Source organism: Notolepis coatsorum (genome assembly GCF_963971535.1).
Source record: "Notolepis coatsorum genome assembly, chromosome: 3".
Taxonomy (NCBI): domain Eukaryota; kingdom Metazoa; phylum Chordata; class Actinopteri; order Aulopiformes; family Paralepididae; genus Notolepis; species Notolepis coatsorum.
Genome location: NC_140167.1, coordinates 177,622,848 through 177,645,372, shown reverse-complemented (window position 1 = coordinate 177,645,372; position 22,525 = coordinate 177,622,848). Strand labels below are relative to the sequence as shown.

General features: G+C 46.4%; 1 protein-coding gene across 1 annotated transcript in view; it reads right to left on the bottom strand.

Moving 5' to 3' along the window:
• The window catches only part of dgkg (diacylglycerol kinase, gamma), a gene marked incomplete at its 5' end in the record, with an annotated part of 295,637 nt that overhangs the window by 256,193 nt on the left and 16,919 nt on the right, over nt 1–22,525 (bottom strand). The window contains 5 exons of the mRNA XM_084311455.1: nt 3,829–4,089; nt 4,530–4,592; nt 10,682–10,832; nt 11,623–11,643; nt 17,331–17,407. Of these exons, the coding sequence (XP_084167581.1) occupies nt 3,829–4,089; nt 4,530–4,592; nt 10,682–10,832; nt 11,623–11,643; nt 17,331–17,407 (573 nt within the window). The remainder of the gene's footprint in view (nt 1–3,828; nt 4,090–4,529; nt 4,593–10,681; nt 10,833–11,622; nt 11,644–17,330; nt 17,408–22,525) is intronic.

Below are 22,525 nucleotides of genomic sequence, written 5' to 3'. Positions count from 1 at the left end.
ATCCCACTCATCATCACCCCGTGTCCCCTGTGTACCCACCTGTCGCTGCCCCCTTAAATCTCTACGGTGCGCGGTGGCGAGACGAGTTTGGAAGAACGGATATATTTGACAAAGAGGTTTCCAAGCCTGCGACACCGAGGGGAGTGAAGACAGGGCTGTAGCGATATGCTAATTAAGTGGGTTAGTAAGTGAGTGATGACACACTGTTGACCAAAACACTGTGACATGATTGCAGGCTGTCATGTGACAGAGCCGACCAATCAGGTCAGAGTCTAAATGGATTAACAGCAGGGAGGATAATACTACCAGGTATAGTAATACAGCAGACACACTTCAGTGCACTGCTCCTCAAGCTTTTGATGTGTTCGATTTCTTTCACTGACTTATGAAAATGGAATCAGCAGCTAAGCGTCTGCAGTGAAAAGAGGTATAATGGTGTTTAATACTTAGAGGTTGAGTTACTGTCAGTGTCTGGCTCTCTCTAGAGCTCTAGCTCTCTCTCTAGAGCTCTCTATAGAGCTCTAGCTCTCTCTCTCTCATCTATATGATGAATTGAAATTAGATGTAAACAAGACGAAAGTCTTTCTCTGGTCTGCATCCCCTTAACACTTTGAGTGCCAGCAGGGGGCGCACGATTTATCGCTTGAATGCCAGCCATTTGAGACTGATTTTCCGATATTTCATGATTTTCGCGGAGCTATTTCTATATTCTATATTATGGCTATGTGTCTAATACACCAGTCGCTTATCAATGAATTGCTTGCAGTCAACATGTATGAAACGGATTGTTTTTTCATCAGTACATTTCCGTTTTATACCGTTTTGAAAAACGGACGTTTTTGAAAATGTCCAGAAAAATGTAAGATTCTGTGATAATAGCTCTTTAGTGGAATACACAAAACACGTTGTCATTTTTCGGCTTATTTATGAATAGTTTTCAAATAAACGCTAGATTATCGATAGTATATGTGTACTTATGCACGCAGCACGCTAGAGAAGCGGGCTGAAAAATCGATTATCTATTTCCTGGTCAGTGCTAACGTCATACACGCACACACACACAGACACGTTGAGATATGTGAAAAATACATCTGATTACCCCAAGACTGGTAACATAGATTCCTTACCTCACATCAGATGTTCTGCAAAAAGATTATTCCAATTCCTGATCGCCATTCCAAATATCGATTGCGTTTATTGATCCAACATTAAGTACTTGAAACACATATTTCACGCTGTTCTGAGGGTCCCCAAATGAATCCGATCGGCTCGAGTTACATGCCTGAGAAGTAAAATGTGGATTCCGGAGTTTTCTTTTCTCATCCATTTTCATTGAGTCCAATACAATGGGTGCATTACCATCCGGGACCGTATCAGGGAGTCATGGGGTAAGGATATGGGACTTGAAATCCTTGACGATTCTTGGCAATTGGCAATTAAAAGAATACATTCATCATCTGTCTGCATCAGACATGAATTACTACAATTCAAGGTATTCCATAGACTACACCTCTCTAAGAGCAGACTTGCCGAGATCTACCCGGATGTCGATCCGACCTGCTCCAGGTGCCATCAGGCTCCAGCCGCTCTCTGCCATATGTTCTGGTCATCACTATCCCGATTCTGGCCTTCTGTTTTTGAAACCTTCTCCTTCATCTGTGACAGGGAGATCAGCCCTAACCATTTGGTTGCAGTTTTTGGAGTGCTCCCTGGCGAAATTAGGGTATCTGTCGCTCAATCAGATGCTGTGGCCTTCTCCTCTTTGTTGGCTAGACGCCTTATCTTGCTTAATTGGAAGTCAGCCATTCCTCCATCACATTGACGCTGGGTCGAAGATGTGATGGCACACCTAAAACTTGAGACTATTTTAATCAAAAATTCCCGGCTGAGGATGCTTAGGCATAATACGGTGATCTATTAGATAGGCAATTTCTGTATGGCAAGTGACAACCTGTATAAGAACGATGCAATTTTATTTTATTATTATTATTATTTTCTTTTTTCTCTTTTAGTCTACTTTATTTTTCATTTATTTTAGGTATTGTGTGGTTATATGTAGTCATGTATTGTATGTATGTATGTATGTATGTATGTATGTATGTATGTATGTATGTATGTATGTATGTATGTATATAATGTTGTTGAACCTTAAAAAAAACAATAAAAACAATTTAAATACCATCTGGGAGACGATAGGGGGCGGTATTTTCCCTGTTCGAGCTCATAGACAGTGCCAATGGTAACGTGAGGCTATATTGATGAAAATTGTATGGATATCGCTAATAAAAGCAATAGCGATTAAATAACGAGATTTCTCGTCATTGGCACTCAACGCATGGCATGAAATAACGAGATTTCTCGTGGCTGGTGTAACGGAGGTACCGCAGTATATCCACAGTCACGGGTACAAGTAGTGACGTGGCTGTGGATGGTAAGCGGTACTGCAAGTAAACTCACTCCCCAGAGGCATCCAGACCCGGAAGCAAGCAGTGAATTCACTTCTTGCTTAGTGGTCTGTGATGCCGCCCGCGATGCGGGCGTCCGGGGTTCAACTCCCACTCAGGGCGATCCCTTAACAGGGGTCGAATCGACTAAACACAACGCAGACAAGATCATACCGGCTACATGTGGTGCCGTTAGACCCGGATGCCCTGGGTGGAGTGAGTTTAGGGGGGTGAGTGTAACGGAGGTACCGCAGTATATCCACAGTCACGGGTACAAGTAGTGACGTGGCTATGGATGGTAAGCGGTACTGCAAGTAAACTCACTCCCCAGAGGCATCCAGACCTGGAAGCAAGCAGTGAATTCACTTCTTGCTTAGTGGTCTGTGATGCCGCCCGCGATGCGGGCGTCCGGGGTTCAACTCCCACTCAGGGCGATCCCTTAACAGAGGTCGAATCGACTAAACACAACGCAGACAAGATCATACCGGCTACACTGGCACAATTGTGTGTATTGAGCCGTACTGTATTGTACCCATTCTGCAATCTGTTAATAAAGTTTTCAATCTATCTCTCTCTCTCTCTCTCTCTATAGCTCTAGCTCTCTATATACGTAGCTCTAGCTATAGCTCCCCCTCTAGCTCTCTCTATATAGCTATCTTTACGTTCTATATTCCGAATTTCCCTCGGGATAAATAAAGTATTTATATCTATTCTATAGCTCTAGCTCTCTCTCTATAGCTCTAGCACTCTCTCTAGCTCTCTCTCTATAGCTCTAGCACTCTCTCTAGCTCTCTATATAGCTCTCTCTCTAGCTCTAGCTCTCTCTCGTGGCCAGGTCCACGGACGACAGTTACGGTCTGGGCAGCTCTCAGTTTATGAGCCTAGAAAGGGTTCCTATTCACAGAATGGCTTTCTGTCTACAGCCTGCCGGCTGTGGAACTCTCTGCCCAGGGCCATCCAAAACTCCCCCACTATTGCTGTCTTCAAGAGGGGTGTGAAGCGACATCTGCAACAATAGGTTGCAATGGGTGCTTGGCCACCACTCTTGAAGAACAGGAACATGACATGATGTAATGAGACTCTTTCAGAAAATTGTGTTGTCTATTATCTACTTGTTTTATCTATCTTATCTTCTTAACCCTTTATTTGTGATTGATTGTATTCTTCTTGGGACCATGTTGGAAACAAGTCGACAGACTTTCACATGTTATCCTTGTACCCCTTGTTTTTATACTTTTGTATAAATTGTATGTACTAAATAAAAATCAATCAATCAATCAATCTCTCTAGCTCTAGCACTAGCTGTGGCTCTGGTTCTGGTTTTAGCTCTGGCTCTGGGTTTGTAATAGTATGGTATATCCAGTCTCACAGCAGCCACCCTCACCTGGGGAGAGGCGGGGGGAGGCTGGGGACCTGGCAGGACCAGGGTTGGGGGACAGGGCATTGCTGCTCCCCTCTGGCAGTTTGGCCTGGGTGCAGGGGGAGCGGTGGGGGCCCCCGGGCGTGTGGGCTCCCGTCCCGGAACGCTGCGAGGAGGAGCGGGAGGAGCAGGGGGAGGTGGTGGCTCCCGAGCCCGCAGCGGTCATCGCACTGAGCTCCGGGGTGTGTCGGCCCATGGCGGACAGGATGCTCTTCCCATTCATCCCTGTAGGAGCAGAGAGGAAGGGATTAGGAGAAGAAGAGAGGAGGTGTAGTAAGAAGGAAAGAACAGATAGAGGAGAGGCGGGGCGGGGGGGGGGGGGGAGTAAACAAAAGATCTACAGTGAACTGGTTTCTGGTTGTGTTAGTATTGTAAGCAACGACATCAAGGATTAACACTTCACCACGACAGCAGCCCAAAAATACAAACAACTGAGAATGCAGGGGAAAAAATGAATTATAATAATAATAATACGCTTTGCGCGACACGATACAATTCAGAGAGCAACACTTCTGTCAAAGCCACGACCATCCACAGCCATAATTCCACATGGATTCACACCAACACAGTAAGAACACAAAGGAAGCAGGGGGTCGGGAAGGCTTGAAATCGTCTCCCATGGAGGTGACATCACCCCCGTTACTTGGTGGGTCTGTCGGTGGTACCTGTAATGGGGGCACAGGCCACTTCGGTCTGTATAGAGATGCCTGCGTCAATGGAGCGGCCTTCTGTGGTCAAAGTTAGATTTGAGGGAAAGAGAGAGTGCCAGAGGGGGAGAGAGAGTGCCAGAGGGGGAGAGAGAGTTACAGAGGGGGAGATAGAGTGACAGAGGGAGAGAGAGAGTGACAGAGGGGGAGAGAGAGTGCCAGAGGGGGAGAGAGAGTTACAGAGGGGGAGATAGAGTGACAGAGGGAGAGAGAGAGTGACAGAGGGGGAGAGAGAGTGACAGAGGGAGAGAGAGAGTGACAGAGGGGGAGAGAGAGTTACAGAGGGGGAGATAGAGTGACAGAGGGGGAGAGAGAGTTACAGAGGGGGAGATAGAGTGACAGAGGGAGAGAGAGAGTGACAGAGGGGGAGAGAGAGTGGCAGAGGGGGAGAGAGAGTTACAGAGGGGGAGATAGAGTGACAGAGGGAGAGAGAGAGAGAGTGACAGAGGGGGAGAGAGAGTTACAGAGGGGGAGATAGAGTGACAGAGGGGGAGATAGAGTGACAGAGGGAGAGAGAGAGTGACAGAGGGGGAGAGAGAGTGGCAGAGGGAAAGAGAGAGTGCCAGAGGGGGAGAGAGAGTGACAGGGGGGGAGAGAGAGTGACAGAGGGGGAGAGTTGAGTGACGGAGGGGGAGAGGTGAGTGACAGAGGGGAGAGGTGAGTGACAGAGGGGAGAGGTGAGTGACAGAGGGGGAGATAGAGTGACAGAGGGGGAGAGGAGAGTGACAGAGGGGGAGAGGAGAGTGACGGAGGGGGAGAGGTGAGTGACAGAGGGGGAGAGGTGAGTGACAGAGGGGAGAGGTGAGTGACAGAGGGGGAGATAGAGTGACAGAGGGGGAGAGGAGAGTGACAGAGGGGGAGAGGAGAGTGACGGAGGGGGAGAGGTGAGTGACAGAGGGGAGAGGTGAGTGACAGAGGGGGAGAGGTGAGTGACAGAGGGGGAGAGGTGAGTGACAGAGGGGGAGAGGTAAGTGACAGAGGGGGAGAGGAGAGTTACAGAGGGAGAGAGGTGAGTGACAGAGGGGGAGAGGTGAGTGACAGAGGGGGAGAGGTGAGTGACAGAGGGGGAGAGGTAAGTGACAGAGGGGGAGAGGTGAGTGACAGAGGGGAGAGGTGAGTGACAGAGGGGGAGAGGTGAGTGACAGAGGGGGAGAGGTGAGTGACAGAGGGGAGAGGTGAGTGACAGAGGGGGAGAGGTGAGTGACAGAGGGGGAGAGAGTGACAGAGGGGGAGAGTTGAGTGACGGAGGGGGAGAGGTGAGTGACAGAGGGGAGAGTTGAGTGACAGAGGGGGAGAGTTGAGTGACGGAGGGGAGAGGTGAGTGACAGAGGGGAGAGGTGAGTGACAGAAAGGAGAGGTGAGTGACAGAGGGGGAGAGGTGAGTGACAGAGGGGAGAGGTGAGTGACAGAGGGGGAGAGGTGAGTGACGGAGGGGGAGAGGTGAGTGACAGAGGGGGAGAGGTGAGTGACAGAGGGGAGAGGTGAGTGACAGAGGGGGAGAGGTGAGTGACAGAAAGGAGAGGTGAGTGACAGAGGGGGAGAGAGAGTTACAGAGGGGAGAGGTGAGTGACAGAGGGGGAGAGGTGAGTGACAGAGGGGAGAGGTGAGTGACAGAGGGGGAGAGGTGAGTGACAGAGGGGGAGAGAGAGTGACAGAGGGGGAGAGGTGAGTGACAGAGGGGGAGAGGTGAGTGACAGAGGGGGAGAGGTGAGTGACAGAGGGGAGAGGTGAGTGACAGAGGGGAGAGGTGAGTGACAGAGGGGAGAGGTGAGTGACAGAGGGGAGAGGTGAGTGACAGAGGGGGAGAGGTGAGTGACAGAGGGGAGAGGTGAGTGACAGAGGGGAGAGGTGAGTGACAGAGGGGGAGAGGTGAGTGACAGAGGGGAGAGGTGAGTGACAGAAAGGAGAGGTGAGTGACAGAGGGGGAGAGGTGAGTGACAGAGGGGGAGAGAGTGACAGAGGGGAGAGGTGAGTGACAGAGGGGGAGAGGTGAGTGACAGAGGGGAGAGGTGAGTGACAGAGGGGAGAGTTGAGTGACAGAGGGGAGAGGTGAGTGACAGAGGGGGAGAGAGTGACAGAGGGGAGAGGTGAGTGACAGAGGGGAGAGGAGAGTGACAGAGGGGGAGAGGTGAGTGACAGAGGGGGAGAGGTGAGTGACAGAGGGGAGAGGTGAGTGACAGAGGGGGAGAGGTGAGTGACAGAGGGGGAGAGGTGAGTGACAGAGGGGAGAGGTGAGTGACAGAGGGGAGAGGTGAGTGACGGAGGGGGAGAGTTGAGTGACAGAGGGGAGAGGAGAGTGACAGAGGGGAGAGTTGAGTGACGGAGGGGGAGAGGTGAGTGACAGAGGGGAGAGGTGAGTGACAGAGGGGAGAGGTGAGTGACAGAGGGGAGAGGTGAGTGACAGAGGGGAGAGGTGAGTGACAGAGGGGAGAGGTGAGTGACAGAGGGGGAGAGGTGAGTGACAGAGGGGGAGAGGTGAGTGACAGAGGGGAGAGGTGAGTGACAGAGGGGAGAGGTGAGTGACAGAGGGGAGAGGTGAGTGACAGAGGGGGAGAGGTGAGTGACAGAGGGGGAGAGGTGAGTGACAGAGGGGAGAGGTGAGTGACAGAAAGGAGAGGTGAGTGACAGAGGGGGAGAGGTGAGTGACGGAGGGGGAGAGGTGAGTGACAGAGGGGAGAGGTGAGTGACAGAGGGGGAGAGGTGAGTGACGGAGGGGGAGAGGTGAGTGACAGAGGGGAGAGGTGAGTGACAGAGGGGGAGAGAGTGACAGAGGGGGAGAGAGTGACAGAGGGGGAGAGGTGAGTGACAGAGGGGAGAGGTGAGTGACAGAGGGGGAGAGGTGAGTGACAGAGGGGAGAGGTGAGTGACAGAGGGGGAGAGGTGAGTGACAGAGGGGGAGAGGTGAGTGACAGAGGGGAGAGGTGAGTGACGGAGGGGGAGAGGTGAGTGACAGAGGGGAGAGGTGAGTGACAGAAAGGAGAGGTGAGTGACAGAGGGGAGAGGTGAGTGACAGAGGGGAGAGGTGAGTGACAGAGGGGGAGAGGTGAGTGACAGAGGGGGAGAGGTGAGTGACAGAGGGGGAGAGGTGAGTGACAGAGGGGGAGAGGTGAGTGACAGAGGGGAGAGGTGAGTGACAGAGGGGAGAGGTGAGTGACGGAGGGGAGAGGTGAGTGACAGAGGGGAGAGGTGAGTGACAGAGGGGAGAGGTGAGTGACAGAGGGGGAGAGGTGAGTGACAGAGGGGAGAGGTGAGTGACAGAGGGGGAGAGGTGAGTGACAGAGGGGAGAGGTGAGTGACGGAGGGGAGAGGTGAGTGACAGAGGGGAGAGGTGAGTGACAGAGGGGAGAGGTGAGTGACAGAGGGGGAGAGGTGAGTGACGGAGGGGGAGAGGTGAGTGACAGAGGGGGAGAGGTGAGTGACAGAAAGGAGAGGTGAGTGACAGAGGGGGAGAGGTGAGTGACAGAGGGGAGAGGTGAGTGACAGAGGGGAGAGGTGAGTGACAGAGGGGGAGAGGTGAGTGACATAGGGGGAGAGGTGAGTGACAGAGGGGAGAGGTGAGTGACAGAGGGGGAGAGAGTGACAGAGGGGAGAGAGAGTGACAGAGGGGAGAGTTGAGTGACGGAGGGGGAGAGGTGAGTGACAGAGGGGAGAGGTGAGTGACAGAGGGGGAGAGGTGAGTGACAGAGGGGAGAGGTGAGTGACAGAGGGGAGAGGTGAGTGACAGAGGGGGAGAGGTGAGTGACAGAGGGGAGAGGTGAGTGACAGAGGGGAGAGGTGAGTGACAGAGGGGGAGAGAGAGTGACAGAGGGGGAGAGGTGAGTGACAGAGGGGGAGAGGTGAGTGACAGAGGGGAGAGGTGAGTGACAGAGGGGGAGAGGTGAGTGACAGAGGGGAGAGGTGAGTGACAGAAAGGATTCTCCAAAAACAAGGAGAAAAAGTCTGCCAATGGGGTGAGATGATTTCACTTGTTCCAAGGATTTTCTCAAAACAAGCAAAATGATCTTGTTTCAAGCTAACATAAGATTAAAATACTGATTAAAATGGGATCTTTAAGATGGTTTGTGTAGTCCAATAGCTGTAGGCTTAAGCCATCAATATGCTCCAACTGTTCTTAGTGGCCGAATGTTTTCAAGGTGAGGAATCCACATTTTGCCATTTGACTTAAGAGGCACCATCCCTTCGGGGCTAAAAATCCAATAGAGCTGCATTTCGGATCCTCTGAACCACTGGTACAAAAACACAAACAAGATCAATGCTGGACCCAGTGAGCGCAAAGTGGCGTTTCAATCTGAGAGAAACATGCCCTCACTGTCAACAGCACCGTGACTGATGGTGAAACGACGTGGGGCGGACGCCTCCTCCTAGCGGTTAGGGATACTGCTCAGGCCGTATAAAGCCTCTCTGACTGTGTGTACCACAGAGGAAGCGGTCAGTCCATCAGTCTAAAAGCTACTACTTTGGGCGTCTAGTCCCCCCGTTCGACAAATCCCTCATCAGATGATTAGACGCCAAGCTCCTGTAAACGGGCCGCGTCACTCATCTATGTAAAAGGGATCAGTAAAATCTGTGAAAAGGTAATGAAATGGTCCAAGAGAGGACACACATTTTCAAAAGGACATACACTCCGGATTGGTAGTGTATGTTACCCAACGACCTCTATGTGTGTGTGTAGTGTACGAGCCGGCCACCAGGTGGCACTGGAGGCTGTCGGCTGCTGTACTTCCCCTTCAGAACCTGCTCCCAAGGAGAAGCGCAGCTTGCCTGATTCTTCTGCTCCATCCACTGATCTCTCAGATTACGCTTCACGTGAAGCCATGCGGCGTCATGTGATGCGATCCGTTGTCTGCCGAGCCTCTTGACGAAGGGGGATCGCACACCCACGCCTGGGCGTACTTGCTTTGATCACGGTGCACCCGTTACGCGTCTCTCTTACATCACAGCACCCTCTCCAGCAGGACTGTGTGAACGAGGTCGAGATACGTTTGATCTCGAGGAGGAGAGACGATGGCTCTGAATGCTGCTGTACACCTGCTAGATGCCACCGCTTCTCCACCTCTCTCTCCAGTGTTAATTTCGTCAGCTATTTTAAATGTTCTTAGTCATGTCTCAAATGCTATTTTTCGTTTATCATATTTAGTCACCTTTATCTATTTTTCGTTTAATCAAGTTTTAGTCAACTACAGGTCTGAGCATTTTAGTTTTCGACTTTTTTGTTTAGTCTGGATTTTGTCTTTTTCGTTTAGTCTCGCCACTCAACATAATTCACCCATGGAACTATGTGTTGGGGATAAGGGTTCCGCACGGACAATATTGTTTGTTACTTTCCTGTCTGCAAACAAGTTCCTGCAAGTAAACAGAGTGTTGAAGTTGATGTTGAATAAACGTTTAGCGTTGTCTTTCGACATCCCGCCTCCGACTCCTATTCTTCGGCGCTACAAGAGATTTCGGCAAGATTTTATTTTGTAAACTACATTTTGTGTTGTAGTTTTTAGTCAACGACATGCATGAATAATTTAGTCACGTTAGTGTCACATGATCTCCATTAATCTCATCTCATTGTCATCAGAGGAAAAAGCTTTGTTGACGACCATCATCATTTTCATTAACTAAATTAACACCGTCTCTCTCTCTCACTCACGTATAGACGCGAGGCATTCCATGCCATAGAAACGGAAAAATTCTAATATCCTTCCGTCCCTCCACCTGTCTCCCTGCCCGCTCAGCGGCTGTCCGGCGGAGGGGCAGGAGACGGGCCGTGGTGCCAGGGCCCACAGAGAGCTCATATGGAAACCCATATGGCCGGGAGGAGGAGGACACACAGTGGGACAAGCTGTGCGGGACACGGTGTCAGGTAATGAACCAAAATGCCCCAAAGATGTCCGTAATTACTTGGGTCATGAGCGTGTGTCTGTCTGTCTATTAACTGGTTGGTGGCTTGGTGTGTGTCTGTTTGCCTGCAGTCGAGTTACACACATGCATTGCATGGCGTAAACACTTGTGTAGCATGAAAGTGTAGGAATCAATCTACGCTGACCTTTCAGGACCCGAGCAGGACGGATTGACCTATGGGATTAGTCAGGAGGACACACACACGCAGGCACAGAACCTACCCAGCATGCCTGCTCCTGCACGGGGCACGTCGGGGGAGCAACCACCCGTCTTGCTCTTAAAGGAGGTGAACAGGTGCTGACACAGCTCCTCTGGGATGTCGTTCTCCAGGTAGGTCGCCATGAAGAGCTGGAAGCCCTCATAGTCAATCGGCTGTGGAGGAAGACAAGAGGGTTGGATGGAAAGACAGGGTTCAAAGTCAGTTCATGTACAGTACAATAACGAACGGCTGGTGGGAAAGTACAGGAGGACTCTCAGACTGAACTGCCCTCACATGTCATTATACTCAAGTTGGCCTTTGCAGCATGTTGGTGATATGAAAATACCTTTTCCACAACAGTGATCACAATGGCAACACATGTTTCTTTTGGAAGTTTTTTTGGAGCAAAACCATTCTGTAAATTCATGAATCTCATGGGACGGCCAACTTTCTCTTAGATTAAATGTTAATCAGCCTAAATCAATTATGGGATTAGGTGTTAATTAAAATGATAATGACGTGACAAAACCACACGTACAGTCAATCAGACCAATCAATTGACACATCGGACAAGATCTTTAACAGCTTAGCAAAGGGCGAATGGAGGTGCTGCTGGAACGCTGCACCCTGATAAAGACCTGACCCGATGACATTTAAAAACAAGACGTAAGTAAAGCGACTTGCAAGACAGACAGATATACACCAACATTCCAGTGTTATGGATGTGTACAATGTGTACAACAATCCCCCTCGGGCGTCTGGCCGGGGCTGCGGCACAAGATCTGAGCCGACGGCCATCGTGACCTTTGCCCTTTCCCCCCCTCTCGGGGGGGGGGGGGGGGGGGGTGAACGAGCGTTTTGTGTCCAACGAGGTTCTGTTATGTTAATGCTGTACAGGATGTGCATGCAGTCTGCTGACAGAGACACCACACAGCATGCAGAGCCCACCGGGCCATGGCTTACTTGGTTCAGAACGTCTTGCTTCTGTTTAACAGTTGGAGGGGGGGGGGGGGGGGGGGGGGGAGGAGGGAGGGAGGGGGGGGGGGGGGTGTGAGTAGAAGGAGACAGGGGTTAGCTACGTTCTCCCGGTGGTGAGGTGTGCTTATGTCAGTGGTCGGGGGTTCGGTTCTTGAGAGCTGCCGCTCTCGTATAGTTTTCTTTTTTCTGAGGGGATCGCTCTGGTTGGAGTGAAGCCACGTTTTGCCCGTGGCATGCTCATCCCCTTTTTTGCTCAAGGGGAACATCTGAAATAGGAGGGGTAAAAAGAGAAAATACCAGCTGCTTTTGTGTTCCCAAGAAGCATGACTTGTTTTTTTTCCATTATTTAATACTTTATTTTCATTATTTAACGCCGTGAGCACAACGCTTCCACCCAGATACGTCTTTGTCGCCTATCTGGGTCAAAACATTACGCTCACAACATTAAATAATAAAATCACACTTCCTGGGAACACAAGATCAGGTATTTTCTTTCTTGGCATGATCCTTCATCCCACCCTCTCCCTCAATCAAGCCCCGTATCCGCCAAATTGTCAAATCCTCTTCCACCTTCGCAATATTGCAAAGATCAGGCCCTCTCTCTCTCTCTCGCTCTCTCTCTCTCTCTCTCTCTCTCTCTCTCTCTCTCTCTCTCTCTCTCTCTCTCTCTCTCTCACACATCCTACTGCTGAAACACTAATCCACGCCTTCATCTCCTCCTGTCTTGACTGACGGCATCAGTGATGCTCCATCAATAGGCTCCAGCTGGTCGAGAACGCATTCCGCCCGACTTCTAACCCACACCAAATGTTCTTCCACATCACCTAAACATCTCCATTGGCTTCCTGTCTCCAACCGGATCAACTACAAACCCCCCTCCCATATCTCACGGACCTCTCGTCCCTCAGACCTAACCTTTTGACCTTTTGTCTGTCGTTTGCCTCACTACCCTTCAAGGTCCTTCTCCTTACATACAAAGCTCTAAATGGACAGGGACCTAGCTACATTGCCAACACTCTAATAAATTACAGGCCAGCAAGAACACTGCGACCATCAGCTGCTGGACTACTAGAGGCTCCCAGAAACAGTCAAAAGAGGATAGGTGATGCAGCCTTTATCAACTACGCCCAAAAACTATGGAACAAACTGCCCAAAAACATCAGGGAAGCCAACTCGCCAAAAGACAGCTTAAAACCCATTTCTTTGCTCAGGCATTTAAAATTGTAAATGAAACATCACGGACATCCTGACATAAATTGTACTTTACCTGCACTTTTCTTACCCTGCATGTGTCGGTTCTATGCACATTTTATCTCACTACCTCCTATGCACTGTAATTTTAAGAGTGCTGCTCTGTTGTAATTCAAAACTGATGTACTGCTCTGTTGTATTTTAGAACTTTGTAAAGAAACTCAGTGTTAAGAGAACTATTTTATGTCCGTTCTATTTGATAATTTTTTGCCTATTTTCAAACTGAATCAAACCACACTTTTTTACTCTGTCTATTCTATTTTTATTATTTGTATTACTGAAAACTGTAAACAGAGAGGCCTATTGGGGTGCTAGATCCTAATGTGAAACACTGATTTACCTTACCTTGCTACCTCTATCTTTTTTATGCTCGCTTATGCCTGTATTTTTTTATGTTGTGAAGCACTTTGAACTGCAACTTCTGTATGAAAGTGCTATACAAATAAAGTTATTATTATTACCCCCGCTCCTTAGTGTAAAGCGACTTTGAGTTCTAGAAAAGTGCTATATACTTCCCATTTATTATTATACATTTTCGTTTAATGCTACCCAGCACCTGCAAAATATTATGGATGTGTGTGTGTGTGTGTGCCTCTTTGGGGTTCTTCCAGAAGTCTGGATTCCAGAACACCCAGAATTGGACAATATGACGCCAGACTTTTTCCACTAAGTCTTCTTCAAACTGTGTGGCAGTGCAGTGGGTTTGTTGCTCTTGTAATTGATGATGTCCCTCAGATAGGAACACAACACACCGTGGCTCCTCCCCTGGTTGTGCGCTATTGACCTAACTAACCCTGAGAGGAGCCAACCTGGCACGGCCAGGCATTACTCCTGCTATCCCTCTCTCTCTTCTCCTTATTTGGACAAACAAGACTTTTTGCCGTGCATTGTGTAGCATGGTGGGATACGAGAAGTATGCTCTCATGCACACACATGAGAAATCACACAGAGAAACCCTATCTCTCTCTCTCTCTCTCTCCGTCTCACACACATACTGTCTTTCTAACACGTATACACATGCATAAGCACACAAATACACACACGCCAAGCTTTTGAGTTTCCTTGACAGTGCACCCAGATGAATTTCATCGGCATTTGTGAGTTTTCTGCCTTTCACTTAGAAGGGTTTTACGGTAAAGAGGCATTCTGTCTAAAATGAATGGCTGTTTAGAGATAGATAGAAATACCATGTAAATAAGTAATGTTCTTTTTGCATCTAAAGAGCCTCAATAGATTTTGTTAGTATGCAGGCTTTTTCAACATAATATGGAATTGATAGTCTATATGGACAGTACATAGACGTTAAGTTATAGTTATGTATTTATTTTTTACCCAGGGACAGTGCACATTAATCAACATCTTCAGTTTACACATCGATGTAAATGTGCCAGAATTAGCTCATTTTCATCTGTAATCCCTGCCTACCATGCATGTCTTTATGGTGTGGGAGGAAACCAGAGTGCCTGGAGGAAACCCACGCAAACACAGGGACAACATGCAAACTCGACACAGAAAGGCCCCCTGCTGTGGTTCGAACCCAGGACTTTCTTGCTGTGAGGCAGCAGTGCTATCCACTGTGCCACCGTGCCGCCCCAGAACACTATAGAAGTATAGAAGATTGATTGTTCTCTCACACACACACACACACACACACACACACACACACACACACACACACACACACACACGCACACACACACACACACACACACAGCAGTAAATTGCATTTCAATTACGGCTTCCCGCAATCATAAAAAGAAATTGAATCAAGATAAAACGATTATTGTGCCACCATGTTGCTCTCATTTTGTCTTGTGTTGTAAATGCAGCGCACCCTTCCTTCACAGCGGTGCGCTCCGGCCACCCCCCCCCCCCCCAAAGGAGCCACCCACGACGCGTTTCTCCAGTTATTTTGAAACGTCTTTGGTAACTTGTAGAAGACGACAGAAAGGCAGCCTTTGGTCGAGAAGAAAGGTTTTGAACAAATTCAATGAGTAATCGTGTTTAATAATCGTGATTTCAATATCAATCAAAATAATCACGATTAGGATTTTTGCCATAATAGAGCAGCCTTACCACACACACACAAATGCGTACAGTCTGTGTAGAGGCAGAAACCGACTTGGTGGATTTATATATTATTATATTATTATTATTATATATATATATTATATTATATCTTAGAACCATGCACAGTTTAGACTGTCTTAACCTTTAGACTTTCTTATTTATGTTTGGACACTAGAGGGCTCACCACCCATTACAGCCCACTCCTATAAATAGCCAAGGTGATCACTGGAATCTTGTGCACCTGCCGAGGTTTTACCTTCAAACGCTACTGTTTCACTGTTGGAACTGACCACACGGAGCAATTGACGACTGTTCTGTTTAACCCTTAATTCACTATCATTTACCCTGGGACAACAATAAACCCTGTAAACCGAACCGGCGGCAACTTTGGACATTCAATTCATTCAACATCACAACTTTGGTACAGCGTGAAAAGGCACAATAGCAGGTGCATCGTGGACGACTGTCAGCACACAGAGGAATGACAGTCGGCCACTACAGTCTGTGTACGCACAAATGCATAGCACATGCACGATGACACACCCACACACACACAGACACACACAGACCCACACACAGACTAATTGATGACACAGGCGCTGCCACAGCGACCACCCCCAGCGTCACCATGGCGCCTCCTCAGAGTCCAGCTGCAGACGGATCACATGACCCCTGAGCTGGACTGCTTCCTACGGCGCCAACCCCCCCCCCAGCCCCCCTCTCTCGCTCTTAGTGACGTCACCACAGAGAAGGAGGAGGAGGAGGGGGCGACAGCGTGAGGAGGTGATAATGAGGAGGAAAGAGGTTGGAGAGGAGAGAGATGGGTGCTGGGGGGGAAGGATGTGAGGAGGGATGAGGATATCTGGGACAACAGCAAGAGGCAGAGGGGTAAAGAAAGGTAGAGAACGATGATGGAGAGATCAATTGCTTAGTTAGTATGTCCAAATTTCATTTTAAATTGAAAGGAGGCTGGGGGGGGGGGGTGCTCCTGAGAACTGTATATTATGTTACAGTATGTTATGGCTGTTGACAATTGCATTCAAGAATTCATGTATCAAAATCATAAAAAAAATGGAAATCATCAGTGGGACAAGAGGGAGCCTTTTCCACAAATATATATAGAGAGGGGGGAGCTCCAGTAGCTCACCGCATATCTCTGCGCTATTTCTGCGTCGGGGAAAACCGTGCTGCGTCACGGATCTGGTAGACTCCGAGTTCGATTCCCGGACCCGCCGTCATTTGCCAGAATGTCTTCCCCTGATCTATACCCCGTTTCACCCTGTATCTGTCGGTCATGCTTGACCAGAAAAGCGATAAACGCTAAAAAATAAAGTTTAAAAGAAAATATATATATATATATAGAGAGACCAGACCAGTTTGATCATATTTACTGAGGATGGCCAGGTAATGTTGATATTTAAAAACATAATACATGATCATGCAATTTATTTTGTGTGGTGTGTTACAACAATAAATAACTAAATGTTCTAAATAAATAACAATGTTGAAATTGAGACGTTTTTTTTTTTTTACTGAAATGAAATGTTTTGTTATTACAGAGGGAGTCAAGTACCGAAAAAAGGTACCATTGGGTACCAAATACCAATACCGAATTCCAGGCACTGGTACTGGTATCGGTTCTAATGTGAATGCTACCCAACCCTATTTATGCCTGGCTATTTCTTTGATTATTTTGGTGCTTAAAGTGCGATTTTCAAAGAGAAAGAGAGAGAGAGAGAGAGAGAGAGAGAGAGAGAGAGAGAGAGAGAGAGAGAGAGAGAGAGAGAGAGAGAGAGTGAGAGAGAGAGAGAGAGAGAGAGAGAGAGAGAGAGAGAGAGAAGAGAGAGAGAGAGAAAGAGAGAGAGAGAGAGGATAAATGGAGACGGTAAACAACGTCAAGAAAGGCCAGGAGGTTGGAGATGGTGTTGACAGTCCAAACTGCAGCGTTTAAAGAAAATAAAATAAAAATAAAACAGTGCCACCTGTTAGTCACCATGGCGACAAAATGTTGGGAGCCGATTTGTTGTCATTGGGGGCTAAAGGTCCCAGGCGTCGACGACCATCACAAAGTCCAATAGCTTTTAAGCCTTTCACTGCCGCACTACCAAACGGTTAACCCTTTCACTGCGACAATACACAGAAGGTTAACCCTTTACTATTAACCTTCTGTTGTGTGGTAGTGAAAGGGTTAAATAGAGGGACGGTGGTGACTACGCGTTTGTGATGGAGAAAAGACTGAGTCAGGGGGACTTGTGTGTGTGTGTGTGTGTGTATGTGTGTGTGTGTGTGTGTGTGTGTGTGTGTGTGTGTGTGTGTGTGTGTGTGTGTGTGTGTGTGTGTGTTAGGAGCGATGCAGTGTGGTGCAGAGGTACCTGCTCAGGGTTGTACTTAGAGAGGACTCCTTCACCGTGGAACTCCTCCAGTACATCCTTCAGCTTCTTAGTTGAATCTGTGCAGGATGGAAGGAGAGAGAGAGAGAGAGAGAGAGAGAGAGAGAGAGAGAGAGAGAGAGAGAGAGAGAGAGAGAGAGAGAGAGAGAGAGAGAGAGAGAGAGAGAGAGGGAGAGAAATCAGGAAAGCCATTCTGCAAACCAGAGCCCAGGGAACACAAACACACAGTACCGGTATTGACAATTTAGTCAATACTACAATCACGTTCAGCCACAGACTCCCCCCCCCCCCCTTCCAAAGTGGTCAGGAATGTCCACTAAGTGTATCTGACTCTTAACCACCAAAACATGCACGGACAATAACCTATTATGCATATCATGGAGTTAGGGTACAGACCCTCACTTGCACATACCGTTTATTTTCCTCATATTGGCATTGTATTGCCAAGATCCTGAATCAATAAAGACATTATCTTAATACTAGGACATAAGTGATACATGTCAGAAATTAAAGCAAAGCAAGTTGGGGGGTGGAGCACATAGAATATCAAAAAATCAACAAAGCTTTTAGAAAAGGTGCAGAATAAAACTATTGCTCCCCCTCCCCCAAAATCGATTAATGAATGTATCATTTTAAAAATGTTGGTGGTCCAAACTGAATGTTGTTTACATTTGATTTATTTGTTGTACTTTTATAAAAGAAAATTGTTTCCCCTCCATACTTTCCCATTCCCTCGCGTGGAATATGCAACCTGATTGGATAACATGCTGGTGCTCTAGTCTAGTGTGACATTTAGTGGTTGAACGCTATCTATAGCACCTATTTGAATCATAAACACTTTATTGACACATATGGTGCAATGGCAACAGACAATATACAATCATATATTATATATATAGTATAGTAGTGCATACTGTACATTTAACAACACCTTCTGGAGCTGCTGCATTGACAGTGAGTTGGAGTCTCAGCTGGTGAACTCATTTGGGCTTAGATAGCAAATTTCTTGCGCATGAACTCAAATAACCCAATCCATGATCTATTTTACCATATACTGTAAACGTGGAGTAGTACTGTATATTCAGATACATTCGTGACGAGTTTGATCTTTACTGATGGAAGATACGCTTTTTGGAACGTTTTAAAGCCATCATGAAGCTGAATAGGTCTATTGTACTTCAATGTTTACAAATGTTAACAACAAATGTCACAAAATACAGCAAACAGCCTACAACTAAAAACTAACGTATCTGTTGTATGTTAGTCAATCAGCTAGAGAATAAAAGCACACCAATCGAAAAATTACGAAATTGTAAAAAAAAAAAAAAAAAACGACAATAAAGGAACAAGTAAAAGCTGCAGTAAGCGAATTGCCGTTTTGGATTGAAATAGTGATATTACAAAACTGCTGTAAATAACTGCAGTAGTACTAGTACTACATTAAAAAGTAGACCATCCTGTATACGGCCATGCAGCCTTACTTACCATAGGTATAGTCGGGAATAAATCCATAGGGAATCTTGAGGTCCATATATTTAAGACGCAGTGCAACGTAGATGATCTGTACTGTAGGTCTCTGAGTCTTGAATAACAATGTGATCTGTGTTATTCTCCGTCGCCTATTATTAAGTAAAAGGCACTGACTAGACAATACAGCTCCTTGTCAATACGGCACAGGTGCATTGATCTAGTGCCACTGCTCCTAAAAATAGAAGTCGCCTACCCAAGTGCTAGTACATTTACTGTCAACTTGGCTCTATTGAGCAAAGTACTGTCATGTGCGATGAATAATCAATGCCACTGTATCGCGTTGACAGATAGCGCGTGTACAGCATTAATAGGCGACCGAAAATAAAAGTGATCAAATAAATTTTCCAGAATTTGTGCGGATAAATTCACATCTAGAGACCTAAGTTGAACAGATGCACCTATACGCTGCTGTAGTGCGTCTTCAATTTAGTACCTAAATATTTGACCTATCTGATTAAGGGGCTGACCAAGTGGCCAATACAGGAAGGTCTATGGCTACTACAATATAATATAATATAATATAAAATGTAGCCTACAATACACAACTGAGAACCAGCAAGTTAGCGCACATTAAAATACATGAATGTAAATAAATAACTATAAATAAAACTATACATTTATAGCAAAAAAAATACACTAGCTAATTAATATTAACAAACGTTATTATGCATTATGTTCGAGTGCATGGTGAACGTTTACCCCCCCCCCCCCCCTTAGGCCCCGTTTAGACGGAAACGCTAGCAGGTGAATCCGCAAAAAGAAAATTCGGATGTGCCTTTCGTTTATACGGAAACAGCGTTTTTACGGGGTGAAACCGCAAAAAAGTGAGACTACCTTCCAGGGTGGAATTCCTAGAAACGATAAACCTTTGCGCTCTCATCTAAACTGTCAAACCGCATAAAACGATGACGAAAGGGTTGTCAAGGCTCTCGTCGCGTGTACTGCTTACATCACAGGCATGCGTCAGTAGCCTAGAAGCGTAAACAAAGCATGTCTGATTCTATCCATGGCGATCACCTGAAGGCTACATTGGCAGTACTTTTAAATACACAAGAATCTGTCCCGCGGCGTGACTGGACCCACTGTCTGTGAGTGACTCTGCTTTGGTCCAATCACATTCCCCACCCACAGTCTGCGAATCAGAGGCAGAGTAGGGCGGGTCTTCACAGCACGTCATGTGACATATGCGCCAATCGTGTGACAGCGGGGCTCAGTCGTCTGGAGTCATTACAGCCTCGTCTGCACGGAGAATTCCATCCCAAAACGATAGTCTAAACGCAAAATTAAAAGTGAAACCGTAAGACGACTTTTGCGGTTTCTGTTCAGACTCTCTCCGTCTAAACGTAGCCTTAGACGATAAATTAGATTATAGTGCTTTAGTTCAGTGCCTAAAGTTGAGAATGCCCTCGCCCTGTCATGCCTGTATGTATGTGTTTAGAATGTACACGAAATGTAATATCAACGGCTGTCACTCTATCACTTGTCACTGGATAGCTAGCTTATTATAATGGACAAGAAAGGCCTTACATTTTAAACTTCGATCATTGTTTTCGGTTGAAATGACTGGAATTCACGAAGGAACGTTAACTGCGAGTCCTCCCTCTCCAGAGTCACACAAGAACCAATTTCCTCTGTGCGTTCTTAGAGGCTATTCAGCTGTAAACTAGCCTAGCTTAGCACAAATTAATGGAAACGTACTGTATATGGACCAGCTAGCCTAGCTGTTGGCCAAAAATACATCTCCTGGAGTTTTAAGCTAGGCTATAGGAAACATGTTTCTGTAATACCAAAAATCCTAAATGTCATCTTAAACTGTGATAAAATAGGATTTAACTTAGGACGTTTCTGTAATGAGGGCCCAGACCCTATCTCAGGGGTAGGCAATCCTAGGCACGCGTGCCTGCATAGGCACTCTGGGGCATTTTCATAGGCACAGGGGGCAGCAAAAAAATAAATAATTTTTTTTTTTTTTTTTTTTTTTTGCTTTGAAATATTATAGTGAAATATTTTGCACTGTTGTCGCATTTATCTTGTTTAAATCCTCCCACAGGTTCTTTTTACTATCACATATTTAATTGAGACCCTTTATTTGTTTATTATTTCAATTTAGCTGGAAATACATTGCTACATCATTCAGTAACATTTGCAGAGCCTTATAACAAAAACATTATTATGGTCACCATTGTGACCAGTGGGATTAATCAACACATTTTATTATTCATTTTTCTATTTCATTGAACATTGCACATGTTAAAAGCCATTTTTTTACTCAAAATGTGAGTATTACCAAGTCAACTTGTGTTCTTAAAACAATGACAATAAACATGGTTTTATTAGGTTGAAATAATGTGGTTGTGTACTTATTTTTCTGTTAACTTATTATGGATTGAAAACTGAAAACCTTAATGCACAGTAACTGAACTCAATGTTTTGGTAACTTATTATAATTTTTTTTACAGTGTAGTCTTGCGATCAATCAAAACGTATTTACACAATATACCTCACATTCACCCTCCATTCACATCCTGGTGTTCTCCTGGTGTTCTCCATTAGGCCTGTAGGTGGAGCTATGACAGCACACGTACAGTGCACACACCGATGGCATGTGATGTGTCCAAAAATGAATGGGCAAATGTGAGTGAAATGGTCGCACAGTCGCACTGTATGCAGCTGTTTGTCTGCATTGCATTCCCCCCCCCCCCAAACTCAGATTTAGGGTTGATACAACCATCATAATAATATTGATATGATAATTGATATATGATAATATGATAATGTAAAAATTATCATTAAAAAGACCTGTTTATGAGAAAGAATTATTACGATGCATGGAATATTGTTGAGGCACACTAGTTACAACTATATTTCAAACAGGCACTCCATGTCAAAAAGGTTGCTGACCCCTGCCCTATCTCTTTGAAGGGGGTGTCATCCATATCTGTCATACATATCATTGTTTATATTTCATATTGTAAGTCATTGGTAAATTACTGACAACGCAGAATGATTCATTTGGTCAAAAAGGAAAATTTTCGGATAGAAAAGTTATTTTCTTCCCACTTAGACCAGCGCATATGCACCCTAGCTGCCACCGGGTTACGTATTTCTCAATTCAAAACTACCACAGTAATATCTCCTCTGATAGACCAGCCGGATAGTAAGCCAGTTGAGGTGGTTCCAAATGCATGCTGGTCCCCGGCTGGATATGTAACACTATGCTGTTAGCTACATAGACCTGGGGATAGTTCATGTGTTTAATTGCATCTTGCGGACACATAATGTAAATTTATGAGGACGCGTGCAATCAACTCTCCAAAGGAATGCAGGATGCGTGGGGTAAACATCTTGTGCATGTGAACAGTACGTAGTTAGAAGCAAGTATATCACAGCTCAGAGTATAGGAAGAGGACAGCCAGTTATAAAAATTAATGGGAAGCGATGTCCTCACTGAAAACACAACAAATTTACGCCAAATCTTTTGTCCCCTCGGCTATCAGACTTTTAAACACAGACAGTAGTCATTTTAAGTAGCATTTTGCACTTGGTTGTCTGTTTTTACTTTTACTTTTATTGCTGGATTGTATCACATGGAGTGTTTCTCTTTTTATTTGCCGTGCTGTCGTTGAGATGTTTTGTTGTTTGTTTGT